Below are 16,002 nucleotides of genomic sequence, written 5' to 3' on the forward strand. Positions count from 1 at the left end.
TACTTTAAAGTCCCCCATAGAGGCAGGCGATCATGGCCCAACCTAGCCCAGATCACCTTGGGCCGGCAAAGCAAAACCTTAAAATGACAATGTATGAAGAGTGGCCCACGAATGCTCAGAAAACTCATTCTTTTGTTCCTAGAGGGGTGAGAGGCGAGAACAATGAGGAACAATGATTTATCTGGACCCGACAAACGTGGGCCTTCTATACCTATAGATTTCCTAGAAAACTAAAATTCAGTCCCATAAGAAAACAAGCTTCTTTCTAATACCAATCAAAAATTTAAATGTACTTGTACTCTGACTCAGCAATTCCAGGAATTATTCAGGTATCCCACCACATACAATATGCCACAGACCCAAGCTTATGAACTGCAACTTTGTTGCAGATGAAGCAGAAAATTTAAAAGACCCATCAACTGAGAATTGGTTACATAAACTGGGACACTTGAACTATACTGGAATTAAAATTAAAACTGAATGAAATTTTAATATTTTAATATATGTAATAATAATATTTAAATATCATTTAAATTATATGTTAAATGTTGTATATAATTTATATGATTTGAATGATATTTGAATATTAAATATATTTAACAATAAATTTTAAATATTAAAATGTAAAATTAAATTGAAATTTTTTTTAATTTTTTTTAATTTTTAAAATATGGGATGCCTGGCTGGCTCAGTCAGTAGAGCATGGGATTCTTGATCTCGGGGTCATGAGTTCAAGTCGTATATTGGGTGTAGAGCTTCCTTGCTTGCTTACTTACATATATACATAGCAGCTCATCCATAAGTGGAATATTATGAAGCTTTGAAAAAGCAAGAGGCAGCAATTTACATACTAATACGGAAAGAACAGGTGTTGGGGCACCTGGGTGGCTCAGTGGGTTAAAGCTTCTGCCTTCAGCTCGGGTCGTGATCGAAGGGTCCTGGGATCGAGCCCCGGGTTGGGCTCTCTGCTCAGCGGGGAGCCTGCTTCCTCCTCTCTCTCTGCCTGCCTCTCTGCCTACTTGTGATCTCTGTCTGTCAAATAAATAAAATCATTTTAAAAAATAAAGAAAGAAAAAAAGAAAGAACAGGTGTTGCGTGAATGTCAAATCGTGACATATGTTACCACATATAGTATAATACCCTTTGTGAAAAGTACACCTGTATACATGTACCTACTTAAGGGATGAAATATACATAAACTCTACCTGAAATGAATTACAAGAAACAGGTAACGTTAGGGACACCTGGGTGGCTCAGTCCGTGAAGCATCTGCCTTCGGCTCAGGTCATGATCCCAGGATCCTGAGTGGAGTCCAGCATTGGGCTCCTTGCTCAGTGGGGATCCTGCTTCTCTCTCTGCCTCCTACACCTGCCACTCTGACTGCTTGTGCGCTCACTCTCTCTCTCTCTCTGACAAATAAATAAAATCTTTAAAAAATAAAATAATAAAATAAAATAAGAGAACTGTGTACAGGAGACATCGTCCATTCAAAAACAAAAACAAGCTTAAAATTAAAAATCTAGGATTGCATAAAAGCCCTAGACCAAGGGCTGGACACCACTTCCATCACTTACAGTGTAACCTTTTGCAAATTCTACTTGCGTAAAATGGGGATTTTATTACCCACCCCCCAGGATCACTGGAGAGTTGGAACGTGACGCAGCCCCAGAAGTGCCATCAAGTAGGTATTTAAGAAATGTTAGCTTCCATCCTTCCTCAGGGTCATCTAAATGAGAACTGGGGGCCCAGCTCTTCTATTTGGTGTCCCCTGAACGCTGAATGTCCTTGATCACATAGTGGGAACACAGAGACACTTCCTGGAAAGGAAGGAGGGGGAGGGAGGGAGGGAATTCTCCCCAGAGTTTTCCTGCCTTTCCCTGAGCAAACACCTGGGGTGTGGAAACACCAGGAAGCTATTGGTGGGGCCCTTAGCTGCCCCCAACATGCCCACCTCGTGGGGGTGAGGCCTGATAAGACAGGTGGCTGGCTTCAAGGAGGATTGGGTGGGGCACAATTTAAAACATTGACTCAGGGCCTCAGGGACCAAGAGGTCGCTCTCTGGGTGCCACGCCTGCTCTGGGCTCTGACACCACCCTGCGGCCTCCTGGGACCTGGTGAGAGTCAGTCCCACAAGAACTGAAGGCTCCTTAGTCTGTAGGTAAAAATGAGTTTCTTACTTTGAGCTGTTGCTGAAAATTAGATAATTGTGTTCTAAACAATGGTGCTTAGTTTGATCCTAGAAGAGGGAAGTTCTTTACTGTGACAGAGTCCAGAACTCTGGGCCTAGCCCTGGGAGCTGGTGAGGGGAAGTAGAAGGCCTGGGATCAGTCCGGAAACAGCTCCATCGTCGAGCTGAGTAGCCAGGGAGATATCTGGAGAACGCCGACACTGAGAAGCCCGACGCTGAGAAGCCAAGGATCTAGGGACAGGACCCCTGAGACCCCATAGCAGTGCTAGAACTTGAGTTTCCTGCCCCCACACTGTCCCCACAACTGTACTCTCTACATGGTTTTTATTCTCCTTGTGCTTAGGAAAGTCAGAACTAAGGGCTTGTCCTCACTTCGTCCGGTGCTAAGGGGTCAGCGTGTCTGCCTGGAACCCCCGGGGTGGCAGTGGGGGGCGGGGGTGGAGTGGGACCAGGGGCCAGAGGTGCCCTGCCCCACCCAGGTGTGTCCTCAACCTCTGGCCCTGCCCTAGACCCTGGAGGCTGCAGTTTCCGCAAAGATGGACAAACCCCTTTACACACTTCACAGAACATATACACACCCCTATCAACACAGCACGCCCTCCACATGCAAACACAGAAGGCGCACACCCTTCGCACACTCAGCTGTATGTATAATACAAACACTGCGTGTGGGAGCGCCTGGCTGGTGCAGTCGGTGAAGTGTCCGACTCTTGGTTTCAGCTCAGGTCAGCAGCTCAGGGTCGTGATCCAGCCCTGCATGGGGCTCCACACTCGGCGTGGCTGCTAGAGATTCTCTCTTCCTCTCCCTCTGCCCCTCCTACTCCAGCTTGCACTCTCTCTCTCTCAAATAAATCTTAAAAATAATGTAAACACTGCATGTAAAAGGGCGGCAAAGGAATGGCAAGGACCAGTGTCGGATGGGTGCAACCATCAGGGGAGCCAGGAAGAGCTCACTTAACAATGCCAAGTCCTGTGCGATCTTGGCTTCTAGAAACCGTGGGTGGGACACGTCCAATTGCTACGAATGGACTCTGGGCTTCGAAAGGGGAAGGAAGCCTGGGACTTCTTGGTCCCCAGCTGCAAAGGAACCAAGACGGTAAGAAGACATCTGTGGCCACCAAGGAAAGGCCATGTGCCTGGCTGACGAGGAGAGGCTGGAGAAGGGCAGAGTACAAATTCCAGAGCTTCCTCTTTCCCACCGGGCCAATTACTCGGTCCTATGTGCAAGCAGTCCTGGGAGGTCTGCAGAAAGGAACTTGAACTCTCTCCTGCTAATAGCATCTAAAACCCGCCTGCCTGCCTCAAAGGGTTTGTTGCACAGATAAAATGAAATAGGATGTTGAAGAGCACATTCATGCCCAAGGTGTCACGTGGGGTTTTTTTTTTTTTTTTTTGGTCAGCAAAGAGGTCTCTCTGGGAACAGCCTGGGGAAGGCCAGACTTTCCTTCCCAGTGCCCCTCTCCATGTTCTAGCCATTCCCCACCCCAGTTTCTGAGTCCCAGGAGAGGCCTCCTGACCTCCTTTCCCTCACCCCATGGCCAAGGGCTACACACAGCGAGTAAGATGGGCAGAGCCGGCTGAGGCTTTATTTGGGACAAGACACTCGAATTGGCTTTTAGTTGGAGGCATGGACAAGAGGGGGTACCCAGGGCAGCAGACTCCCCCCAGGGGCAGGCTGAGGATTGGGGCTGAGTGAGTCTCAGGTGGGTCTCCTGTTCCCGATGCTCCCCTGCACAGCTCCTTCCCCCAAAGGCTCTACGGCAGCCACGAGGGCGGGGAGGCTAGGCGGGACCACGGTGGTTGTTCACTTGGACAGGACATCAGACGACTCAGACACCAGCTTCCCGTCACGGGTCTCAATCTTCTTCACCACCACAGCCTTGGAGGAGCTGCCTCGGCTGAAGGACGCAGAGGGGCCAAAGCTGGACTGGAAGGAGCTCAGGCCATAGTTGAGGCCAGGGCTTGGGAGGCTCCCATAGGTAGAGCTCAGGCCACCTGGTCAGAGACAGAACAGCCAAATGGGCACAGAAGGCCAAGCACACATCAGGCTCCATGTCCCCATTCCCTACTATCTGCTACATGGTTCCCAGGGCTGGGGAATTCACCCTGGCTCATGATTTTAGAATGGGTGGGGAAAACTGAGAGCTTTGCATTAGTTATGTGACCTTGGACAAGACCTCTAACTGGACCCCAGCTTGCTCACCTGTACAAGAGGGAAATGACCAGGAGTTGTGTAAAAAGGCCCCGCCCTCCTGCCTTCCACCCCCAGGCCGAGACACTCACCGCTGGTGGTCTTAGTATGGATACTCATGTTCTGCATCCCAGACTCCAGCCTGTACCCAGAGGATACATGGGACATCAGAACCGACTCCAGGCCCTTGTCCCAGGACAACAGGACTCAATTCCCACCCCCGCCCACCCCAGGTCCCAGGGCTAGAGCACCAGTCAGAGACCCCAGTACACACCGGCTCTCCTCGCCCTCCAGCAGTTTGCGGTAAGTGGCGATCTCAATGTCTAGGGCCAACTTGACGTTCATGAGCTCCTGGTACTCGCGCAGCTGCCGGGCCATGTCCTGCTTGGCTCTCTGCAGGGCGGCCTCCAGCTCGGCCAGCTTGCCATTGGCATCCTTAATGGCCAGCTCCCCGCGCTGCTCAGCATCGGCAATGGCAGCCTCCAAGGAAGCCCTCTGTGCAAGCAGGGGGACAGGTCAACAGGTAGAGCAGAGTCTATTTGCCTCCTCCCCCTGCAGCCATCCTCCCCTCCCCTCTCTATTGGGAACCAGAGCCCCTCCCTGACCTAGACTAAGCAACTCCACCTCGCTCAAAGAAAATGCTACCATGGGCTTCAGAAGCAGGACAGGGAAACCTGAGCAGCTCCCAGGCACTTCCTTGCATAAACTTCTCACCTGGGACCCCATGAGGCATCATCCCCAGCCTAACTAACTGGACCACATCTCCGCTTTCCAGACTGCTTTAAAGTGGGAGAACCTGACCTTACCCTGATATATAAGACAGATAAAATAAAGCAGGCTCAAGGGAACCAAAGGTTCCATCCTAGAGCCTAAGCTATCTGTCCCACCCCTCTCTGGCTTGTCACAGCCCCAGGGACCTCCTCAGCACCGTTCCCCCACCCAGGGGGCAGTCTGAGAAGCTGAAAGTCTGGTCTAGCATTCCTTTCCTGACCCCAGCCTCTTCACTCCTTGTTGCCTTGTCTGCTCTCACCCAAGAGCAGACATTCCAAGGATCCTCCCCCACCCCCAGCCCAGCCATACCTGGTTTTTGAGGGCCTCAATCTCAGCCTGGAGTCGGCTGATGCTCCGGTTCATCTCAGAAATCTCCGTCTTCGTGCGACGGAGGTCATCTCCATGCTTCCCAGCCAATGTCTGCAGCTCCTCGTACTGTGGGTGTGAGGCAGGAGTGAGGCAAGTGCCCAGCTCAGCTCACCTCCCCCCCCCCCACACACACACCCCTGCCAGCCTTCTTCCAGACCTCCAGGCACATGGACACCCCTCTCTCCCCAGCACCCACTCCGCAGGCCCAGCTCACAGCAGGCAGGAGAGTTTGAAATCCTGCTCCCTCAAGTACTAGGGCACAAAACCAGCCAGAGCGGAGGGCCAGCCTGTGACCCTGCTCTTCACCTTGATCTGGTACATGGTCTCAGCCTCAGCCCGGCTACGGTTGGCGATCTCCTCGTACTGGGCCTTGACCTCGGCGATGATGCTGTCCAGGTCCAGGGAGCGGCTGTTGTCCATGGATAGGACCACAGACGTGTCCGAGATCTGGGACTGCAGCTCACGTATCTCCTAGGGTGGGGGGATGGCACAGGGGGTATGAGGTCCTGTCCTTGCACACAAGGAGCCCCCTCTGGCAGAAGGAACTTCCTTAGGGACAAGACACGGAGGCCAGCAGAGGAGAGAAGATGGGAGCTAGAGCTGGGAAGATGAGTCAAAGGCCTGAAACCCGGAGGGATGTACAGATAAAGGCAGCAAGGACAAAAGGCCACTTGGCTCCAGGGAGTGACCCAAGGGGCAGAGCCCTTCCCCAATCAGCTGCCAACGTTGAGCCCCTAAAAAACTTGCTACAAAGCCTAAAGATTCCGAACAAAGGCTCTGGGAACAAACCAGGTTCAAATTACAGCTGGGTCACCACTCTGTGATGACCACCTTGGACAAGCTATTTCATTCCCAAGCCCGTTTTCTCATCTGTGAAATGGGGTAATAATCCTCCCTTGCCCTCACGCAGGGGGACAAAATGTATAGAACAGCCATGTTGGGTTATATCGATAATTATAATTATTCAGTGGTAAGACCCTGTCTGCGGACATGCTGGGGGTAGGGAGGAGCCTGATGGGGTCGGGGGCCCTCAGTCTTCAGGCCCCAAGAACATACCTCTTCATACAGCTGCCTTAAGAAGTTGATCTCATCGGTCAGCCCTTCCAGGCGGGACTCAAGTTCTACCTTGTTCATGTAAGCTTCGTCCACATCCTGGGTGGCAGGGAAAGGGAGTCTGAGCTGAGCGCCCACACAGGACCACAACCAGGGGCAGCCACTGGCCCAGACATAGAACCTTCTAACAAATGACTTTCCCACCTCACTTGAGCCTGATCCTCAAGCCTCTGCCCCATCACACCTGTATCCCCACCCAACCCCTTTAACTTCCCTCTCCTGCAGCCCTCCTCCTCCTTTTCCTCCCCCTCCAGGAAGCCTTCTGTGGCCACACCTCCCATTCTGTTCCATTTTCTTAACCATGTCCCAACATCAATGTCCAGAGTTCTGTCCAAACGCACCTAACTACCCTGTCCCTGTCGGTTTTTCTATGCTGAATACATAGGAGATAGCCAAATATCCCATTACTTGGACACATTTAGGGACCACACCCAGAAAGCCTTAGTCCAAGTCTCTAAGCACCACCTCCTGCATCTGGGGAGGGGGGGCTCCCTCACCTTCTTGATGAGGACAAATTCATTCTCCATGTCTGCACGCTCTTTGATCTCCTCCTCATATCTGGTGAGAAACAGACTCAGAATCAGAGGATGAAGGCAAAAGGTGAGCTTGTCCTATGTATTTGGAGGCAAGGATATCTAGGAAATTCAGTTCATGAAGATGCAGGATACAAGGGCAGGCCTCGTCCTTCTGACTCAACCAGCCACTCTCTCCCCACCCCACAACCACTGGTTGTGGTCAGTCAGCGGGGAAGCCTGTAGCCAGAAACCCCTCTCTGAGACCATGAAAACACATGGGATCAGGCACAGGAAGAGGATCAGCAGCGGGGACTGACATGAGACCTCACACAGAACTTTCTGGGGTATGCTGGAGCAGGGCCAGGCCTGTAAGTACACAACAGAGGCCTTTCCCACCTTGGGTTTACCATGGACGTATTAACATATAATCTGTTGTCCAAACCCGGGCAGTTCTCAGATTGAGAGGGGGTGGGCGCTATTCACAGTTACACCTGGACAACAGGCACAAAGCGACACTGTCCTAGAAAACCTGGTCCTCTGATCACCCTCATTATACAGGACTGCACGGCTCATCAGTCACGGGGCCCCGGGTTCTTAGGCAGGGCCGGCAGACTTCCAGCGGGTAGGGGCGGGAGGAAGGAGGGCGGCTCACTTATTCTTGAAGTCCTCCACCAGCCCCTGCATGTTGCCGAGCTCCACCTCCAGCTTCAGCTTCTCCTGGCCCAGGGTGTCCAGCTGCCGCCGGAGGTTGCTGATGTAGCTCTCGAACATGTTGTCTATGTTGCTCCGCGCGGTCTTCTGCTGCTGTAGGAGGCTCCACTTGGTCTCCAGAACTTTGTTCTGCTGCTCCAGGTGCCTCACCTGCATGAGGGAAGGAAAAGCAAGAAGGTCCACATCGGGCCCACGGGGCAGGGGAGGGGTCTGGGGGAAACCAACACTATCTTCTCCTCTAGCTCACTTCCAGGGGTGTCTCCAGAACCCAGAGAGCTGGTTAACTGCTCTGAGAGGAATCCCCAGTGGCCTGAAAAAGATACCACAGTGAGTAGATTAGGGAGCCATGTCCCCCAAGAGCTGGGGCAGAGAGTTAGGGGGACGACACGCAAGTGCATGGGAGGAAGGGACGGGCGGCCAGGAGAGTTATGTTGAAATGGTATTTGCAGAACAAACAGGTCTTATTTACTTCGACTGTATATTACAAATCAGTAAGAAGAGCCAAGTTTCGATTAACACTTTTTATAAGATTGAAATAGAAATTTAATTGCTCATATCAAATAGTATCATCATCATCATTATTATTATATGGAGTGGCTTCGAGGCACTCCTACAGATTACAGAGAAACTGCAGCCCTTCGGCCCAGAGAGTACTGGCCAGAAGACCTAGGTTCTAGCCAAAGGCTGCTACTAGCTAACCCTTGCTGAGCGACACTGAGTTGCTTCCCCTTTCTGAGCCTGTGTCTCAACCTTGCACTGGCCTACAGGAGCCTAGGCAGGCCCTTTCAGGAGCCTCTCTGGGCAGATGTCATTTTCAGCCAGACAAGAGGCAAGAGACTAGGCAGATCTGGGTGCAAACCAAACACCCCCCTCCCCACTGCACTCCCTGAGATTCTCCTCCAGGCAGGCAGAGGTCTCCCCCTCCCCCACTCCACCCCTGAATCCACAGCCCTCTCCTCCTGCCCCCAGCACAAAGGGGTTCCTTGGGTTCAAGGAATCCAGATTTTAGCATGGAACTAAGGTATGTTAGAAAGGACTGATTGATTTGGGGATTGTATTCTTTAAGTAATCTCTACAGCCAACATGGGTCTTAAACTAACAACCCAGAGATCAAGAGTTACGTGCTCCACCAACTGAGCCAGCCTGGTGCCCCAGAAAGGAAATTTTTAGAAGAATAATAGACGGGTTTCAAGAGCAGGAATGCGTGGTCCTTAACCGACCCAAAGATGTGGCTTTTTTTAAATTGAGGGGACTTAAAAGAGAAAGCGGTCTGAAGGGTATGGTCTAAATCCAACAAATTCTTCTCTATAAATCCTTTTCTTCCCCGTCATTCTGCCCCAAAATTATAAAAAGTAAATGATTTTTAACAGTTAGCCTTAATGGGCTGCTTAATATGGGCCAAGCACTGCTAAGCTCTTTAGATACATTATACATTTGAATAGGCAAAACCTCTTTGACTTAGGGATTATCATGCCCATTTTATAGATGAAATCAGATTTGGCAAGGGAACCGCATAAAAGGAAAGGGCACAGCACAGTGAACCAGGAATTGACTCAGAGCCTGCCCTTACTACTCACTGTGAGGACCCCAGAGCTAACAAAACGCTGTCAAGGAGGAAAGTCGAGGGTGCCTTCTGTCAAGAAGCCCTCAAGCCCTCCCTGAGCAGGGGCCTGCCCATTCCCTAGGGGACTCCAATTCCTAAGGGCGCTACTCTGCTCCAGGATTTGCCTCCTTCCCTTCCCACAATGCCTCCAGGAGCCGATCAGCAGGGAGGGGCCCAATCCTCAGGAGCCCCGGGGCCCCGGGAGCGCCCCCCACCCCCGGACCCCCCCAACCCCAGGACGCAGCAACCATCGAGGTTGCAAAACCCGGCTCGGAGCCTGGCTCGGAGCCTGCCCTCGGAAAAGTGTAGCCAGGCTGGGGCGGAGCCAGGGTAGGGGAGAGTGAAAGGGGGCCAAGGGCCGAGTTGAGGAAAGGGGCGTTGGCGGACAGACACCTTATTTGAGGCCATAAACTCTGGGCTTGAACAGGACAAGAAACCTGGGCGGGGCGTCCAACACCCGCAGACTTTGAATCCTGGATGGGCTTTCCTGAAGCCAGCTCCTGGCGCCCCCCTCACCCTGACCCCGCCCCCCAGAAGCTAAGAGCTGCCCCAGGGAGGGGAGCCCCTCCTCAAGACCGAGGGCCTTGCCACGCCCGGCCCCGCCCACCCCGGGTTCCCAGGGCGGGGGGCCAGGTCGTGACTCATCCCGATGCCCCCACTCTGGGCCGCGAAAGGCCTCAATCAATATTTGCCCTCTGAGTCAGGCCACCCGCTTTCTTATTTCACAATCCTATCAAACCCTATTTAAATTTAAAAAAAAGAAATAAGAAAGTAGAGGGTCACCTTTGGGAGCCCTTGGGGCAGGGCCAGGGAGAAGGGTTAAGCTGGAGCAGGGCTCCCCCACCCCCGTCCCACCCCGCAGGTGAACAGCTCGGGCATTTCTAGGCTGAAAGCTTCACAGACCGGTCAGAACTCGGGTAGGGGTGTGACGCGTGAAGGAGGGAGCCTCAAGGTTTTGAACCAGGGGCTGCCCGGCCCCTCTCCCCCTCGCTGCCCCGGGCTAAACCAAAGGGCACGGGAGGACTGAGTCATAGCTGGAAGGGAGTGTGCGGCCACGGTGGGTGGGGCCAGCAGGTCGCCAGTGGGGAGCTGGAGAAGTGCCCACCGACAGGGCGACCAAGACACAGGTCGGGACCCCCAGCCCCAGGCACTGCCCGCCACGCGGAGTGGGGAGCCCTCACCTTGTCGATGAAGGAGGCAAATTTGTTGTTGAGAGTCTTGATCTGCTCCTTCTCCTGGGTGCGCACAGCTTGGATGTTGGGATCCACTTCCAGCTTAAGGGGGCTCAGCAGGCTCTGGTTCACTGAGACGGCCGTGATGCCCCCCATACCCCCGGCCCCGCCGCCGTAGCCCCCGACCACACTCATGCTGCTGTTCAGGCCACCCCGGAAGCTGCCGCCCACCCGGGAGAAGGCGGACGAGCTGATGCGGGAGCCAGGCCCGCTGGTGTAGGAGCGGCTGCTGAAGGCCCGGGGGCCGGAGGTGGACACCTTGTAGGACTTCTGAGTCACCCTGACGGACATGGTGGAGGCCGAAGTGGAGGCTGGAGCGGAGGCGAGTAGGCTGAACCTGACGGAGGTTCTAGAAGGAGACAAGAAGCTGCTTCTAGGTAGGAACAACACCCCAGGCTTGGCCCTTTATAAAAGAGAGCCCAACCCAAGGGGAGGATCCAACGGGTACCTGAGTGGCTAGGCCCTGAGGGGGCTGGGCCTAACCCGACACCTGCCACCTACAGGCTGGACTCAGGTGGGGGCAGCAGAGAGCTGCTCCCACCCAGGAGCCCAGTCTAGCTAGCACTACCCAGCCTGAGGGGGCGGGGGCATTCCAGAAGTGTAAAAAGGGGGAGAGAATGTTTGGCCTAGAGGGAGCCTGCTGTAACAGAGACTTGGTTGGGGTCACTCAGCCACTGCGGTCCTACTTCTCTCTCTGGTCTCCTTCTCTCCTTGGGGAAAAAAATGCAAGGACTGGGAAACACAGCAGGAAAGGGATCCCAGAGAAGCCAACACCCCAAAGACACCACCTCATGTTCTTCTCTCCACTTAGTGATTATGAAATTCTGCTGAGGCTGGAGGACAGTGCATCTAGGTTCCAGATCCTTGAACCTGAAACCAGCCATCTGCCCAGTCTCCCCTCAGTAATGGCTGTATTCTCTTCTCTGTACCTGGTGCAGTGCAAAGAGGCACTGGGTGAGTAATTGAGGAATGAATGAATGCACACGCACACACTCACACACACTGGCTGTCTTCCCTCTGGGTCTGTGAGTGCAAGAAACGTGCAACAGAGTATGTTTCCTGGACACCACCTAGTGCCTTCCTCACCTCCCAAGATCCTAGGATTCCCTGGGACCCTGTAGGCCTTACTCTGGGGCACAGAGAATGAAGAACGAGGGCTAAAGAGAGAAAGGTGAGGGAGTTCAGCAGAAAGAGAAGCTGTGTTATTGCCCTTGCTGGAGTCGTTCCCATGGCACCTGGTGGGTGAATCACGGGGAAAGGAGGCAGGGAAAGGAGGCAGCACAGTGGAGGGGGAGCACTGATGTTAAATCAAGCTGGAGCCTCCTGGACCCTCTTTCTTCTCCCAGGCCAGAGGAGATGGAGGAAGAGTCCCTGCACCTGTTTCCCTGAACCCATTATCAGAATGAGTCAGACGGCAGGTTGGAGCAGGGCACGCACCTGCAGAAGTCTGGAAAATGGGGAGCTGTGCACAGCACCCCAGGCCTGGGCGGGCCGGGTGGGGCAGGCTGTGGGTGTACTGCAAGAGCTGGGCCCTGGAGGCAGAGATTCCAGCTGCATTTAGCTGATGACTGGGGCTAGATTCTCGGAAAGATTCCAGAGGGCTTGAAGTGAGGACTGGATGACAACCAGCTGGAGTCCCTTGAAGGAGAGGGACACACAGCACACAGCCCCCAGCCCAGGGCAGGGGATGACCGTGACTGCCCACCTGCTAGGAGGGCAGATAGCTTCCTCCCCAGCCTTTAGCAGACACACTCATGCTTCCAGAAGGACAGACACATTGACAGCTACTCAGAGGGACAGGAAGAACCAGAAGCCCCTCTCTCTGGGGACAGACATAAATCCAAAAGACAGACACACGGAAGAGTTCCACTCAGACCGAACACACACACACACACACAAGGTAGCACTTGTCCCTTCCCCAAACACAAAGCAGAGACTCCCAGAGGGGACAGAGAGCCCACATTCCTTTCTCCCCTCCCCTCTTTCCTCCTCCCCACTTTCCCCAGACTTCTGGCCTCCTCTGATTGGCTGAACGAGCAGGGGGAAATCCAGATTGTACCTGTTTGCACCAGGCCCTCTCCCAGCCCCTTCAAACAATACTTAATTTCCAAGGAGGGAACTGAACGCATGCCGCCCCCTCCCCAACAAACACCCACGCTAGCAAAGTGGAGAGACTTCTTCCAGAGACCAAAGGGAGGGCTTGCAGGCCCACTGCCAAACCTGGGACAGAGTGCAGGAAAGAGAAAGGGAGGGGCTGGTCAGACAGGTATGGCAGCCCTGGGGAGGGAGAACACCAGTTCCCCCACTCCTTCCCCTCCCCCATACTGAGTCCAGTGGACCAAGGCAGATTGGAGGAGGGGAAGGGAGAGGACAGCGGGGGCCGGGACGGATGGTACCTGAAGTCCTAAGCACAAAATAACAACACAGAGCCAGTCCTGAAATCTCAGCCCCTCTGCCCCCACCTGCCTGCCTGGTTCCCTGGTTCCCACAGTATCCTTTGTTTAAAGTGAGGACAAAAGGGGCCACAAGGACCCCTGTGATTTTCAGGCTGCAGAGCGGACCCAGATCTCAGGGTTAGGGGAGCTTTCTGCTGAGGCAGCCCAGAACTTTCTGGGGTAGAAGTGTGTGTCCCTCATTTGTCAGTTCCCTGTTGCCCCGAGTCCCAGCCAACCCCTCCCCTGATGCCCCAAGCCAGTCTCAAAGCAGAAGAAGCTGAGCTGCCCTCTCCAACACCCCTGCCTGGGATTCCGGGGTGGAGGCAGAAGGGAAAGCCCCCCTGGGACTAGGGCCAAGTGGTGAGGGAAGAGAAAACCAGCCTGGGGCAGCCACAGGCACAGCTCCTTGTAAGGCTGACTCTGGCCACTGCGGTCTGCCCAACAAAAGGGAAAGTGTTTGCCATGACTGTGTGACCGGAAGAGCCAGATTACTCTGGCCCAGACTGCCTTTCCAGAGGACGAAAGAGGAGTCGGATGGCATTTCGAAGAATGACCCAGAAGGGGTCATTCTCCTGAGCTCTGGGCACCTGTGTCAGTCTGGGGGCAGAGGTGGGGGGGCAGGGCAGGGCTATCATCACGTAGCTTGCAACCATCCGGAAAGAAGGTCGGAACAGAGCTCTTTTCGGTGATCAGGACAGATGGCAAGATACCACATTCACAGCAGAAATGTGTGGTGTGTGAATTATAGGTCAATAAAACTGTTACCCAGAAAAGCCACAAAAGCATAAATTAGCCACAGATACAACTGTAGGCCAGCATAGAGATAAGGAGATGGCGGGGGGGGGGGGGGGGGGGGGGGGGGGCGGGGCGGGGAGGGGTTGTTTAGATGCCAAAGGCAAAGAAGTTCCCTGCCTCTACATCAGTACCAGGGCAGTGTTCTCAGAGCACTGAGATCTTACTTGAAATCTTATTGCTGGTATAGAAATAGCCTAGTTTAGCACCTGGGCAGCAGGAGCAATTAGTTTGAGTAGGAAGCCACAGGTGGTAGGAACACCCATCAGTAAGCCACATCATGAATAATAAAGGTGATTTGGTTGTTGATTCTTGTGCCGCATACCTCAAGGCCAAAACTGTTCACAGTCAATGTTCAATAAATGGTGACTCTTTTTCTTCTTGATCAATGGCTCTGATGATTAAAGCCTGATGATTAAAGCCTGCCAGAATGGGGATGGACTGCCTAGAGGGGCTGCAAGCTCCTGTCCTGAGAAATATGGAGACAAAGGCTTATTTACGGACTGTCCACCAGGCTCTCAATGGAAGGATTCCTAGGTCAAATAAAGGTTGGGACTAGAACTCCCAAATCCTCCCCACTCTGGGAGCCCTTGATCCATGTCCCACCACCACAGAGCTTTCCACATAGATTAGATGTCCACAAACGTTCTCTGAATTGAAACTTTGATTTTGGGGTGCCTGAGTGGCTCAGTCAGTTTGCTGCCTGCCTTCAGCTCAGGTCATGATCCCAGGTCCTGGGATGGAGCCCCATATGGGCACTTTCTCAGCAGGGGGCCTGCTTCTCCCTCTCCCTCTGCCCCCCTGCTTGCTGCTCCCCCTGCTTGCACTCTCTGTCTCACTATCCCACTCTCTGTGTCAAATAAATAAATAAATCTTCTTTAAAAATTAAAAAAGAAAGAAACTTTGATTTTGATAGGACATGTGATTAGAAGTTATTAGAACAATGGGACTCCTGGGTGACTCCACACTTGATCTCAGCTCAGGTCTTGATCTCAGGGTTGTGAGTTTGAGCCCCACATCGTACTTCTCCCTGGGTGTGGAGACTACCTTAAAAAAAAGAAGAAGAAGAAGTTATTACAACAAGTATGGGGAAAAGGACAGTGAGGTAAGCTTCATCATGGAGGAAAAGAGACACAAATTCATGTCCAAGAAGAAAAATTTGCCTTTATGCTTTGAGATTCTTCTGACGGGTCTAAGAATTAAATTGACGTGAGACACATTAACAGGAGAAATCAAATTTAATTACGTACGGGGAAATCCTCATAAACATGAGAGATTTCAAAGATAGTTGGGCAAAATGAGGTGTATATGTCATCCTGAATTAAGGCGGAGGCTGTAGGGGTCTGGGACTTTTAAGGGGGATGGAAAGCAATTTACAGGAAGGTGAAAAAGAGTAAATATTTGGTAAACAAATGTTTGCTGGGCCATAAGGAAACAATGGGACACCAAGAGGAATTTTAACAGACTTTGCTAAACTCCTCCCTGTCTACCACCCCCAGTTCGTACAGTAATCTGTGGATTACTCCCTTCCTGGAGTAGGTCCTCTATCTAAATTCTTTAGGCAGTTAGGGGGACGTCAAAGTTTCCTTCCAAGTCTTTTGGGCCTCGATTGTTTTCAGCTCAAAATCATCCATCTGCCATCTTGGGACCATTCATTCTGCACTCCCCACCCAACGGCCTGGAGATGATGAGCCTGCCCACTTTCACATCCTCACACCCTCCTCTCCACATCTATTAAACTGGAAGAGGCCATCCATTGGGTGGGCTGTCAAGACGAGGTGGGAGGGATCAAGTTGGACTCTTTCCCCTTTACTCAGGGTCAGTCCAGAGCTCGCACACCAGAATCATCCAGACTGTCATCCTTCCGGATTTTTTGAAAGCTTCCTCCACTGAGCCAAGGCTGAACACAAGACTTAAGCTCTGGTTCCACCACCAAGACCTCCAGGAATACACTCTTCTCTCCCCCGAGAAAATAGCTCAAAGCCCAAACTCAGATCACTGCAGGATTTCTCCTTCAATGGATAACATCCCTGTCTTCAGTGGATCACATGCCTGCTCCTCAAGAAGGAAAACAAGTGACCA

General features: G+C 52.6%; 1 protein-coding gene across 2 annotated transcripts; it reads right to left on the minus strand.

Moving 5' to 3' along the window:
* Positions 1-3,747: 3,747 nt before the first annotated feature.
* Positions 3,748-11,074, minus strand: LOC123947020 (keratin, type II cytoskeletal 8). 2 transcript variants are annotated; one of them, XM_046012958.1, is made up of 9 exons: positions 10,643-11,074; positions 7,800-8,008; positions 7,130-7,190; positions 6,576-6,671; positions 5,826-5,990; positions 5,460-5,585; positions 4,654-4,874; positions 4,472-4,521; positions 3,748-4,183 (listed from the first exon to the last, which is right to left on the minus strand). In XM_046012958.1, the coding sequence occupies exons 1-9, from the start codon at positions 10,982-10,984 to the stop codon at positions 3,993-3,995; spliced, it is 1,461 nt and encodes a 486-aa protein (XP_045868914.1). In that variant the 5' UTR covers positions 10,985-11,074; the 3' UTR covers positions 3,748-3,992. The 2 variants fall into 2 exon arrangements, with proteins under 2 accessions (XP_045868914.1, XP_045868915.1); XM_046012959.1 differs by lacking the exon at positions 4,472-4,521.
* Between the last annotated feature and the right edge of the window lie 4,928 nt (positions 11,075-16,002).

Source organism: Meles meles, chromosome 7 (assembly GCF_922984935.1).
Source record: "Meles meles chromosome 7, mMelMel3.1 paternal haplotype, whole genome shotgun sequence".
Classification (NCBI taxonomy): domain Eukaryota; kingdom Metazoa; phylum Chordata; class Mammalia; order Carnivora; family Mustelidae; genus Meles; species Meles meles.